Source organism: Stenella coeruleoalba (assembly GCF_951394435.1).
Source record: "Stenella coeruleoalba genome assembly, chromosome: 2".
Lineage (NCBI taxonomy): Eukaryota > Metazoa > Chordata > Mammalia > Artiodactyla > Delphinidae > Stenella > Stenella coeruleoalba.
The window spans coordinates 109,931,487-109,944,017 of NC_137147.1; the positions used below are offsets into that span (position 1 = coordinate 109,931,487).

Consider the following 12,531-nt stretch of genomic DNA (forward strand, 5'->3'; position numbering starts at 1 on the left):
CCGACGCGATCCTGCAGCCCGGCCCTGTGCCAGGCGCCCACCGCCGCCCCCTTGGGCCGTTCCCCGTGTTCCCCGGCGCTGTCCAGGCCCTGGGGAGTGCCGGGCGCAGGCTGCTCTCTTCTGGGCCATTCTTTCCCAGCCCCCTCCTCCCTTCCGTTTCCGTGGCCGTGTGGCCGGCTGAGGCAGCGGCCTGCACTGGGCAGGGGGGCGGGCAGGCGTCGGGGGCTCCCGCCCGCCCCTTCCCCTCAGCCGGCCCGCCCCGGGGGCCGGGGCCAACTGAAACCGCAGGAGGAGGAAACGCGGAATCAGGAACTGGCCCCGGGTGGTGCGGGCCTGAGTCTGAGTCGGTCCTCGGCGGCCCCAGGATCAGCTGCCCACGCGGGTAACTCCTGCCCCGAGGCCCAGGAGGCAGCGGTGGCGGGCACGGGGAGCGGGGTCAGCAGGCAGTGGGCAGGGGCCCGGCAGGCGATCAGAGAGCGGGACACGGGACCAGGTAGGGCAGGGGCCACGGAAGGGCAGGGTCCGGGGCGGCGGCTGCCTGGGGCGCCGGCAGGGGCAGTCTTGTGCGCACCTTGCCCCTGCAGCGGGTGCTGGGTGGAAGGGCCCAGGGAGGGAGGCTCCGGGAGGTTTCTGTTCCAGGGCTGGGAAGGAGACCCCTGGCACCAGGCCTCGACCTGGGACACAGGAAGCAATGAGGGCTTTCCCAGGCCAGGCCGTGTTCTGTACCCATGGCTGCATTTCAGCGGGACAGCCCCCCACCTCCTGCCTGTCTGCGGCTCCTCCTGGCCCGGCAGCCCCTAGCTTCCCTGTCCTGCCCGCCCGTCTCCAGCTTCTGCCTTGCCCCCAGTGGTGGCCTCTCCTCTCTTGGTCCCCAGGACCACACTATGGGCTTCTCTTCGGAGCTGTGCAGTCCCCAGGGCCACGGGGCAGTGCAGCAGATGCAGGAGGCCGAGCTTCGGCTGCTGGAGGGCATGAGGAAGTGGATGGCCCAGCGGGTCAAGAGTGACAGAGAATATGCTGGGCTGCTGCACCACATGTCACTGCAGGACAGCGGGGGCCAGAGCCGGGGCATCAGCCCCCAGAGCCCCATCAGTCAGGTGGGATTCTACAGGGCCCTAGGCCTCCTCACCACCCTTCCCGCCCTCGACCAACGAAGTCCTGGGGGTGCCGGGTAGGTCTGCCTGCCCCTTTCTTTCCCGGAGCCCACTGGGGAGGGTTGGTGATTGGGCAGGCCCAGGCGTGGGAGCCACTGTCCCCCACTCCCTGCCTTGCCCGCCCCATGCTGTAGACCTGGGCAGAGATCACCAGCCAGACGGAGGGCCTGAGCCGGTTGCTGAGGCAGCACGCAGAAGATCTGAACTCAGGGCCGCTGAGCAAGCTGAGCCTGTTGATCCGGGAGCGGCAGCAGCTGCGCAAGACTTACAACGAGCAGTGGCAGCAGCTCCAGCAGGAGCTCACCAAGGTAGGTGGGTGGGTGGCAGCCGGGCTTCACCTGGTCATTTCTGCCTACATTTTGAGCTGAAAAGGGCTGGTTTTGCAAGGAACCCCTGGACTCACTGAAGAAGTGTAAGTATCTGACCACAGGCCCACCCCCCAGCGCCTGCTCCAGCCCAGCTTCCTCCCCTCCCTCCCCTCCCCACCATAGCTTGGGCCGGGCTGCAGCAGGGCCTCTCCACGCCTTTTCTGTCACCCTACTGTGTACCTGAGCAGAGTGCTGGGAATACAAGAATGAGTGATCCAGCCATTGCTTGGGAGGAGCGCAGGACCTGTGACCCACCTCCTGCACTGCACCAGCTGGCCCTCGGGTCCGAGAGACAGTGAGAGAGGAATGAGGGCTACTCTGCCCGCCCTTGGCCCAGGCTGGCTCCTCCCAGGGACCCAGAGACCCCACAAGGCAGCAGTGTGGCCCCCTGACTCGGACGTTAAGGACTGGGGCTGTGAAGTGGGTCTGTCTTCATTTGAATCCTGCTCAGCTCCTCTGACTAGAGGCTGTTTGATTGGAGCTATTTACGCGGATGCTTTAGCCTTCTTATTAAATGTGCTGGGCAGCAGCCTGCACCACACCCGTCCCACCAGCGCAAACCCAGCCTTGCTGCAGGCCCACAGCGGCCCCTGGTGGCCAGCCTTCACGCACTCCTCTCTTCCCAGACGATCGATCATATAATTCAGGGGTCAGCCTGCTTTTGCAGGCAGTTTTGCTGGAACACAGACTTGCCCATATGTTTTCATATTATCTGTGGCTACTAAAGAGCTACAGTGGCAGAGCCCAGCAAGTTCAACAGAGACTGCATGGCCTACAAGCCTAAAATGTTTACCACCTGGACCTTAAGAAAAGGGCTGATCTAGTCTGCATTTAGCTCTGTTACAGATGGGGAAGCTGAGGTTCTGAGGAGAGGAGTGGAGTTTGCCCTAAGTACCCCAGTGCAGAAGCAGGCAACTGGGATGAGAACTCCGGTCTTGACCACCAGGAACATAATTGTGGGACCCAGTGCAAAATGAAAACGCGGGGCCCCTTGTCAAAAAATTATTAAGAATTTCAAGATGGCATCAACAGAGTGTTAAACCAAGCACACACGCCTGCCGCTGGACCTTAGTTGCCACCAGATACCACTCTAGACCAAGGAAGGACAGTTGTCGCCTGCCCAGTCCGGCTCTCTGCTACCCCCCGGGGGCCTGTCCTTAGCCCGACTCCTCTAACCTTAACCTCAGCAGCAATGGCTAAGTCCCAGAGGTCTCCAGGCCCTTCCTGAAGGATGAACTTGGATGTGCTGCCCGCCTGGACTGCAGAACCTGTCCAGGGCTTCACCTCGGACAGGAATCCTCTGGGGACCTGCTGTCCCACACTGGTCTCTCCTCTCTCCAGACCCACAGCCAGGACATTGAGAAGCTGAAGAGCCAGTACCGAGCCCTGGCACGGGACAGTGCCCAGGCCCGACGCAAGTACCAGGAGGCCAGCAAAGGTCCGGGGCTTCCCTCGCTGCCAGGATGGGAATCCCAAGCCAGCCCAGAACTGTCCACAGGTACCCGGGGAGGGGGTTGCTACCCAGGCCTCTGTGCTGTCACCCACGCCTCTTTCCCCCAACCTGGCAGACAAAGACCGTGACAAAGCCAAGGACAAGTACGTGCGCAGCTTGTGGAAGCTCTTCGCTCACCACAACCGCTATGTGCTGGGCGTGCGGGCCGCACAGCTACACCACCAGCACCACCACCGGCTCATGCTGCCTGGCCTGCTCCAGTCCCTGCAGGACCTGCACCAGGAGATGGCGTGCATCTTGTAAGCCCACCCCATCCCCCGACCCCCATCACAGCCCTGAAGCCCAGAAGCAGGGTCCAGAAAACGCAGTCCTGTAAAAGTGACAGGCGTGTAGTCACGTGAGAACACGCCCTGGGCCAGTCAGTTTACATCCAAATTACATTATTCTGGGCCCCTTATTTCAGGGTTTTATTATGTTTATTGAGCACCATTCTAGGCTCTGCTGTGTGATACAGCAGAGAACGTAGACAAAAATATCTGTCCTCTAGGGTCATTCGTTTGTGGAGAAAGAAAAGGAAATCAATAAGTAAAATAGAAAGCATGTTAGAGATGATAGGTGCTATGGAGAAAAATAAAACAAGAAGAGAGGATAGGGAGGCAGGGGGACAGGGAAGGAGGTTACTGTTTTATTTATTTATTTATAAGGAATATGTTCTTTTTTTGCCATTTTTATTTATTTATTTGTTTGGTTGTGCCAGGTCTTAGTTGCGGCAGGCGGGTTCCTTAGTTGTGGTAGGCAGGCTCCTTAGTTGCGGCTCACCAGTTCCTTAGTTGTGGCACACAAACTCTTAGTTGCAGCATGCATGCGAGATCTAGTTCCCTGACCAGGGATCGGACCCAAGGCCCCTGCATTGGGAGCGCTGAGTCTTAACCACTGTGCCGCCAGGGAAGTCCCAGGTTTGCTGTTTTAAATGGAGTGGTCTGGGAAAGCCTCAGAAGTGCAGAAATGAGCCAGGGGGATTTTGAAGAAGAGCCATTCCAGAAAGAGGAATCTCAGGCGCACAGGCCGCAAGGTGGGAGAGCGCCTGAAATCAAGGAATAGCAAGGAAGCCAGTGTAGCCTTTGCTGAGTGAGGGAAGGGCAGAGTCAGACACGGGGCTGGAGGAGTCCAGGGATGATAGAGGGTCCCTCAGGCCGTTGTGAGGACTTTGGTTCTGGGTGGACCAGAAGAGCGGCATGATCTGAGCCGTCTGAATGAGGTCAGTTCGACTGCTGTGTTGAGAACAGACTTCAGGGGGCAAGACAGGACCAGAGAGACCAGGCAGGAGGCTACTGCAGTGATCCAGACCACAGACCATACCACTGGACCTGGGCAGTAGCAATGGATGGGAGAAGTGGTCAGGTCTTGGACGTACTTTGAAGGTGGAGCCGGTGGGAATTCCTCATGGACTGGAAGTGGGGTGTGGATAAAGCAGATAAGGATGACTACAGGGATTTGGCCTGGAGCCCCTGGGTGGTGGAGGCTACATGGAGAATGAGGTGGGAGAAGCAGGTTCAGGAGATAAGAATAGGAGTTCATTTTTCTTTTTAAAAATATTTATTTATTTACTTTTGGCTGTGTTGGGTCTTAAGTTGCGGCACACGGGATCTTTCGTCGTGGTGTGCAGGCGTCTCTCTAGTTGTAACGTGCGGGCTCCAGAGCGCGTGGGCTCCATAGTTGCGGCACATGGGATCTTAGTTCCCCAACCAGGGATCGAACCCGTGTCCCCTGAATTGGAAGGTGGATTCTTAACCACTGCGCCACCAGGGAAGTCCCAGCAGTTCATTTTTCAACTGGTGGAGTTTGGGTGTCTGAGAGATGTCCAACAGGACATTTAGAGTAGGTGGATAGTTACATGAGACTGGAGCTCGGGGAGGTATAAATGCAGGGTCAGCAGCACATCGATGGCTTACGTGTGTATCAGAGCCCTGGAGCCCCAGCTGAGGGGCTATGCCCAGGGCAGGCACATTTGTAGCTCACATGTACCGAGCACTTGCTCAAACCACACACTCTGCACATAGGCCCTCATTGGGGCCTTATTACAAACTCCCGGGAGACACTAAGTAACTTGCCTGTGGTAATTTGACTGGTAAATGATGGGTGGTGGGGATCAACCCCAGGGTGGGTCCAAATCCAGTGCCACGGGCCCCAAGCTTCCTAGCCTTGTCCAGCCTGAGGCCCCCCCCTGACCCGGGGTTCCATCTGGGGGCAGGAAGGAGATCCTGCAGGAATACCTGGAGATTAGCAGCCTGGTGCAGGACGAGGTGGTGGCCATTCACCAGGAGATGGCTGCAGCGGTTGCCCACATCCAGCCCGAGGCCGAGTACCAAGGCTTCCTGCACCAGTATGGGTAAGCCCCTCCTTGCAGCAGCCAGGTGCCAGGGCTGCTGGCCTGTGCACTGATGGGCACTGTCCCCCGCAGGTCCACACCTGACGTCCCACCCTGTGTCACCTTTGATGAGTCGCTGCTTGAGGAGGCTGAACTGCTGGAGCCCGGGGAGCTGCAGCTGAATGAGCTGACTGTGGAAAGCGTGCAGCACACGTGTGTGGTGGCTCGGCTCGGGGTCGGGGGTGGACGCCGTCCACACAGAGCTGTGGCCAGCCCGCAGGCTTGCTTGGCCCCGCAGGGATGCATCTGAGGGGATTGGCTCTAACACTGCCCTTCCTCTGGGCACAGGCTGACCTCAGTGACAGAAGAACTGGCCGTGGCCACTGAGACAGTGCTCAGCCAGCAGGAGGTGGTCACTCAGCTGCAGCACGAGCTCTGGACTGAGGAGCAGACCACCCACCCCCGGGAGCGGTGAGTGGGGCCCGCCTACAGCAGCCTGCTGGCCCTCCCTTTCCTCCGTCCTGCCTGCCTGACGCACTGCTGGCCGCCAGCTGCAGGCTGAGCCCCTCTCTCCCCCCACCCAACCACCCGCCCCTGCCCTCAGGGTGCAGCTGCTGGGCAAGAAGCAGGTGCTGCAGGAGGCACTGCAGGGGCTGCAGGTAGCGCTGTGCAGCCAGGCCAAGCTGCAGGCCCAGCAGGAGCTGCTGCAGGCCAAGCTGGAGCAGCTGGGCCCCGGTAAGCCCCTGCCCGTGCTGCTGCTGCAGGACGACCGCCACTCCACCTCGTCCTCGGTGAGCCGCCCCTCCCGCAGCCTGCACCGCCAGCCCTGCCCGCCCACCGGGGGCCGCGCTCCTCATTTTCACCCTCCCCCTCCCCAAGCCTGGCCACCCGCTGACGTCTGTCCCTGGCCTCAGGAGCAGGAGCGAGAAGGGGGAAGGACACCCACCCTGGAGATCCTTAAGAGCCACATCTCAGGAATCTTCCGCCCCAAGTTCTCGGTGAGTGGAGCCCAGCCCGGACCCGCACCTCTGCCCTTCTCTGAGGGGTGGGCCAGGCCAGCGGTCTCAGGGGCGTCCCCCTAAGCCCCTCCTACCACGGTGCTTTGGGTTTAGTCTCAGCGTTGCCCTAGAGGAGGCTCTTCCCAGGCCACTTTTACTGGGGAGCCCATCTCTTCCCTGGGATTCCGTGCCACCCCCGTACCCTCTTCCTCTCCACCACCCACGTGTGTGGAAGGGAGCTGCAGCCTCGTCACCCCACGGCTCTCTGCTCCAGGAGTGGTTGGGGGCTGTGGCCTGGAGGAAAAGGCAAAAGCTTTGCTTGGGATCACCCAGCCTGGGTGTTTATTGCTGGCTCCAAGGGTTGCAGATGGCTCTCGCGGGCTTTGTGAGGACAAGGAGTGTATGAGAGAGAGCCGGACACCCCCCAACTGGCCGGCCTAGTGGCCTCCGCTGACGGGCTGGCTGAGTGACCCCTCCTTGCTCCTCCCCTGTCCCTGTCTAGCTCCCCCCACCGCTGCAGCTCGTTCCAGAGGTGCAGAAGCCCCTGCATGAGCAGCTGTGGTACCATGGAGCCATCCCGCGGGCAGAGGTGGCTGAGCTGCTGACACATTCTGGGGACTTCGTGGTCCGGGAGAGCCAGGGCAAGCAAGAGTACGTGCTGTCTGTGCTGTGGGACGGCCAGCCTCGACACTTCATCATCCAGTGTGCTGATGTGAGTGGGGCCTGAACCCCAGCCTTTCCCTTCCCTTCCCCTCCCTCCCCTCCTTTCCCCTTCACCAGGGAGCGTAGAAAGGAGCTGCTATGTCTTAGATGGCTCCCTGGCAGAGCTGAAAGGGGCCCCAGAGACCACTCAGTCCCTGCAACCAAACAGAGGTGTGCGTCCTCCCATAGGACGGGGGAGCAGACTTGTCGTGCAGCATCAGGTCTCTGCCTCTCATCCCAGGCAGGCCCTTTCTCCCTGCCGTTCCTTCTTCCTCTCCTCTCCCAGGGCTCAGGCCCCCTCAGCAATGGAGGCTGTTGACCCCAGTTCCCCCTACCCTGCAGAACCTCTACCGACTGGAAGGAGATGGCTTTCCCAGCATCCCCTTGCTCGTAGACCACCTGTTGCGCTCCCAGCAGCCCCTCACCAAGAAGAGCGGTATCATCCTGAACAGGGCTGTGCCCAAGGTGAGTCTGTGGCAGGATTGGGGCCCACACAGAATCAGAGCAGGAAGGGCTTTCTGGGTCCTATACACTCCCCAGGGGGCCGGCCTCCCTCTAGGTTTGGAATGTCAAGGTCAATCCCATTCCCTGGGCCACACACCCCTGGCTGGTGCTCACCCATTTAGTGCCCCTGCCTGGTCCCTGAGTCATCTAAGTGTGGTCTTGTGTCCAACCCCCATTTTGCAGACCAACAAACCAAGGTGCCAAGAAATGAAAGACACAGCGTTGGGAGGGGGTATTCAGTCCTTGATAGCGCTCAGCACTCCCTCCCTTCACTGACTTCTGACCCCCCACCCCCCACTCCTCCCTTTCCCAGGACAAGTGGGCACTAAGCCACGAGGACCTGGTGTTGGGTGAGCAGATTGGGCGGGTGAGTTGAGTGTGCTCTGCCAGGCTCCTGGCCGCCTGCTTTCCCCCTCCCCCAGTGTCACTTCCTTCCATCCCAAAGGCCGAGTCACACCAGGGCCCCACCCGCAGAGGGCTCTCAGCCTCCCCGCCTCAGTCTGAGTTCCAACTTGGACCCCTGACTCCCTGCCCAGCCACCGCCGTACGCTGTCCTGCAGGAAACCGGGGGGAAAAGCACCTGCCCTGGAAGCTCCCCAGAGATGGCTCTGCCACCAGCACCCACCCCATGCCACTCACACGCACACACTTCCCGCCCCACCCCTGCCTCCTCAGGGAAGAGAGACACGCTCTGTTCACATGAGCTATAAAATACCTGCTTAGGGGGCTTCCCTGTGGTTCCGGTGGTTAAGACTGCGCTTCCAATGCGACGGTGAGGTGGGGCGCAGGTTCGATCCCTGGTCAGGGAACTAGGATCCCACATGCTGCGTGGTGTGGCCTAAAAATAAAAATTTAAAAAAAGAAAGAAAGAAAAATAAAATAAAATACCTACTCAGGAAAGAAGTCACTTTCCTAAAAACCATAATGCTTTACCAACCCAAGCAAAAGTGATTGTTGGACTTCCGTGTCACTTCTCAGTGAACATGGTAAGTCAGAGGTGACTCTCCCTGCCTGTCCCATGTGTACGCTTCATCCCCCGACCAGAGAGCCGGGATGAGCAGGTCTGAGCACGGGGGCACTGAGGCAAGGGCCGGTGGGGACAAGGTGGGCTGTGCCCCGAGTGCAGGAGAGGACCACGGTCCAGGGAAGACAGATAGGAGCTCCAGACCGTTTCAGGGGAACTTTGGCGAAGTATTCAGCGGACGCCTGAGAGCAGACAACACCCTGGTGGCCGTGAAATCTTGCCGCGAGACGCTCCCACCCGACCTCAAGGCCAAGTTTCTGCAGGAAGCGAGGTGGGTGATGAAATACCCACCCCCGGAGGTTCCACATAGGAAGGGCTCCTCTGCACACGGCAGGGTGCTTGACTTCGTTTCATCCTCACAGCCTCGCCCCCCCGTAGTGTGGAGGGGTCGAGGCTCTGGGACCCACCCAAAGTCACACTTCCAGGTCTGCTGCCCTGCTCTCACCCTGCCTCAGGCTCCCTGGGCTCCCGGGGCCAACGAGGTGAATGTGTAAGGCCCCCCACCCGGTGGAGGTGGGAGCCTGAGCAGCCCTGCACCCCCGCCCCCAGGATTCTGAAGCAGTACAGCCACCCCAACATCGTGCGTCTCATCGGCGTCTGCACCCAGAAGCAGCCCATCTACATCGTCATGGAGCTTGTGCAGGGTGAGCAGAGCGAGCTGACCTTCAGGGCTGGGGTGTGCCGCTGGGCTAGGTCTCCCCGCCGCCTCCGACCCCCAGAAGGCTCATCGAGCTCTGTCCCCACCGCCCACTCCCAGGGGGCGACTTCCTGACCTTCCTCCGGACAGAGGGAGCCCGCCTGAGGGTGAAGACTCTGCTGCAGATGGTAGGGGACGCGGCTGCGGGCATGGAGTATCTGGAGAGCAAGTGCTGCATCCACCGGTGAGGGGGTGGGCGCGACAGGCAGTCCCGGCACCCGCCCCCGCACCAGATGCAGGCGCTGCTGCCCCTCACCAGCAGGCACCAGCTCCAGGGGTGGAGTCTGCCTCTCTGACGGACCAGGCATCCCAGGAGCAGGGGCGGCTTTGGCTCGTGGCTGTGTCTAGGGAGCCCGGGCCGGGCAGGTGGCAGGTGCTGCGTGGATATTGGCTAAATGAGCCCCTGTCCTGCTTTCGCCCAGGGACCTGGCTGCTCGGAACTGCCTAGTGACAGAGAAGAATGTCCTGAAGATCAGTGACTTTGGGATGTCCCGGGAGGAAGCCGACGGGATCTACGCAGCCTCGGGGGGTCTCAGACAAGTTCCCGTGAAGTGGACCGCACCGGAGGCCCTGAACTACGGTACCTGGGCCTGATCCGCTCTGGCTGCAGGGCCCGAGGCTGGGCATGGGTCCCACCACCTGCCCTTCTCTGGCCAATGGGTGTGGCCCACTCACGCCGCCTCACCTCCTCGTAGGCCGCTACTCCTCTGAGAGCGACGTGTGGAGCTTTGGCATCTTGCTCTGGGAGACTTTCAGCCTGGGGGCCTCCCCCTACCCCAACCTCAGCAATCAGCAGACTCGGGAGTTTGTGGAAAAGGGTAAGGGAACCCTGCGGCGTGACAGTGGCCTCAGAGCCAAGCCCTCTTCCCAGCGCTCCAGCTGGACTCCTCCAGGCCTCCTAACGCCCTGTCCTTCCCACTGAGGCAGAGTAAGAATAATCCTAGAGCTACCATCCAGTGAAACCCTGTTGTGTGCCAGGCCATCCGTTTATTTCATTTACTCTTCATAACATGTGAGGTCGGGATTAATAGGTCCCTTTTACAGAAGGAAACACTGAGGTTTGCAGGGATCACACAACTAGCCCATGGTGGCTTGAGATTAGAATCTCTGTGTTTTTGGTGAAGAGAAGGGGCTCCTTAAGAACAGTGTACCTTAAGCAGCTCCCATTGCTCATGGCATGTCCCAGGGGCTGCTAGGCCCCCTCAGACCCCCTCCTCACGCCTGGTGTGCTATGCCTGTCCTCACAGGGGGCCGCCTGCCTTGCCCCGAACTGTGCCCCGATGCTGTGTTCAGACTCATGGAGCAGTGCTGGGCCTCCGAGCCCGGGCAGCGACCCAGCTTCAGCACCATCTACCAGGAGCTGCAGAGCATCCGAAAGCGGCATCGGTGAGACTGGGGCCCCACTTCTCAAGCCAGTGGCCTCTGTAGGCAAGATTATACCTCCTCACCAGCTCCAGGTCACGCCGCTGGACAGCTCTTCATCATCCTGGACTCCAGCCAACGGTATCTATGCTGCCGGCAGGGATGCAGCTCCGTGTCTGCTGTGCATCCCTGTTCCTGCCAGGGATTCCTCTTCCAGGCAGAACTAATAAAAACCATTTGTGCCCATCAAGTGCTCTTGGCATGCGCGCTCCTCTGGAGGGCAGGTCTTAGAAGGAATAGAGGCCCTGTACCGTGGCCGTGGGGAAGGAGGAGGACGGACAGTGTTCACAGGGCAGAACTGACATGGTTTGGTAGCTGTTGGGTGTGCGACTTGGGGAAGAGGAAGAGAGATCAGGATGATATACAGGCTTCTTGACCAGATGGTGGTGTTATTTCTGAATTAGGATCCCAGGCAGAGGAGCAGAGAGCTGTAGGAAGTATGGTGAGTTTAGAGATGTTGCGTTTCAGGGGCCTGTGGGGATGTAAGTGTGACATATAAGTCTGGAGGCTCAGATGGAAGTAAAGGCTGGCAACTGAGGTTTGAAAGTCATTAGCTTATAAATGTCAGAGACACTATGTCTGTGTACCACAGTCACATGAGAAACAGGAAGAGGAGAGTGTCAGGGGAAGTTAGAGTTCCACTCCAAGGGGACTGGAGTAGCTGAAGAGAAAGAAAACTATTCCCATCTCTCAAGACAAGTTTACTGAGCAATGGGTAGCAGAGCTGGGAGCCCTTACCTCCTCCCTTAAACTCCCCTGAAACCTACAAAGTTATCTGAAACTTTTCTAGCAGCAACGGTGAAGGTCAAGAAGACAACGAGGGAATTCCCTGGTGGTCCAGTGGTTAAGGCTCCGCGCTTCCACTGCAGGGAGTACAGGTTCGATCCCTGGTCAGGGAGCTAAGGTCCTGTATGCCTCATGGTGCAGCCAAAAAAAAACGAAGAAGACAAAGAAGTATGAATAGACTGCGAAACAGAAACCTGGAAAGATTTATAGCAACGAAGAGCAAAGCAGTAAGAACTTGGAGATAAAATGGCCATGAAGTAGTTGATATCTATTTTCAAAGAGATAAAAGACAATACTTGTTTCAATAAGAGGAAATCAAGTTAGAGTGTGACTAAGTAAAAATACTAACAATTCAAATTGTGTCTCCATTAGAAGTGGTAAAAAGCGGAACTGAAGAACTTCTGCTTCTGGGTAGGATATGGTCCCTGCAAGTCCCCACGCCCATTGCAACAACTAGGAGGAAACATAAGATGTAAATAGTAATTTTTAAAGACAATGGCGAGAGGTGTTAAGAAAGAAAGACCACATGACTTAAAATTTCAAGGAGGAGAAAACTCCTTCAAGTTGAACTGATGGGCAATTGTTTTCTTCCCTGAGACATTTGCTGAGATGGGACATCTCTGATGATCAGAATTGTCCCAAACAGAAAGACTCTACTGGGGAAAAAAAGAAATGGAGTTTCTGGTGCTTACAGGGACAGTGCTATGGATTGGTACCTGGAGGAACCCAAAATGCAATGCCAGTTTTCCCCCATGGAACATTTGCTGAGTTCTGGAGCAGTATGGGCAACTAGGAAGGGGCTGGGCTGGAAAGGCAGGTGTTTAGAGGGAGGGGGCCTGAAACAAACAATTGGTCTCCCCCTTAAGATATTGGCCAGACTTTGTTTGTTTCTTTCTTTTTTAAAAAATATTTATTTATTTGTTTATTTTGGCTGCATTGGGTCTTAGTCGCAGCAGGCGGGCTCTTCATCATGGAGTGCAGGCTTCTTTCTAGTTGTGGCACGTAGGTCCTAGAGCGTTCAGGCTTGAACGCTGCCCCACGGCATGTGGGATCTT

General features: G+C 58.3%; 1 protein-coding gene across 1 annotated transcript; it reads left to right on the forward strand.

Annotated features, from left to right (window-relative positions):
- The first annotated feature begins 473 nt into the window (after positions 1-473).
- Positions 474-10,852, forward strand: FES (FES proto-oncogene, tyrosine kinase). The gene is made up of 19 exons (XM_079912084.1): positions 474-493; positions 876-1,097; positions 1,289-1,462; positions 2,864-2,960; positions 3,091-3,274; positions 5,227-5,364; positions 5,437-5,556; positions 5,692-5,814; positions 5,948-6,134; positions 6,258-6,341; positions 6,844-7,053; positions 7,386-7,508; positions 7,861-7,914; positions 8,724-8,842; positions 9,121-9,215; positions 9,329-9,452; positions 9,691-9,848; positions 9,964-10,086; positions 10,516-10,852. The coding sequence occupies exons 2-19, from the start codon at positions 885-887 to the stop codon at positions 10,656-10,658; spliced, it is 2,469 nt and encodes an 822-aa protein (XP_079768210.1). The 5' UTR covers positions 474-493; positions 876-884; the 3' UTR covers positions 10,659-10,852.
- The last annotated feature ends 1,679 nt before the right edge of the window (positions 10,853-12,531 follow it).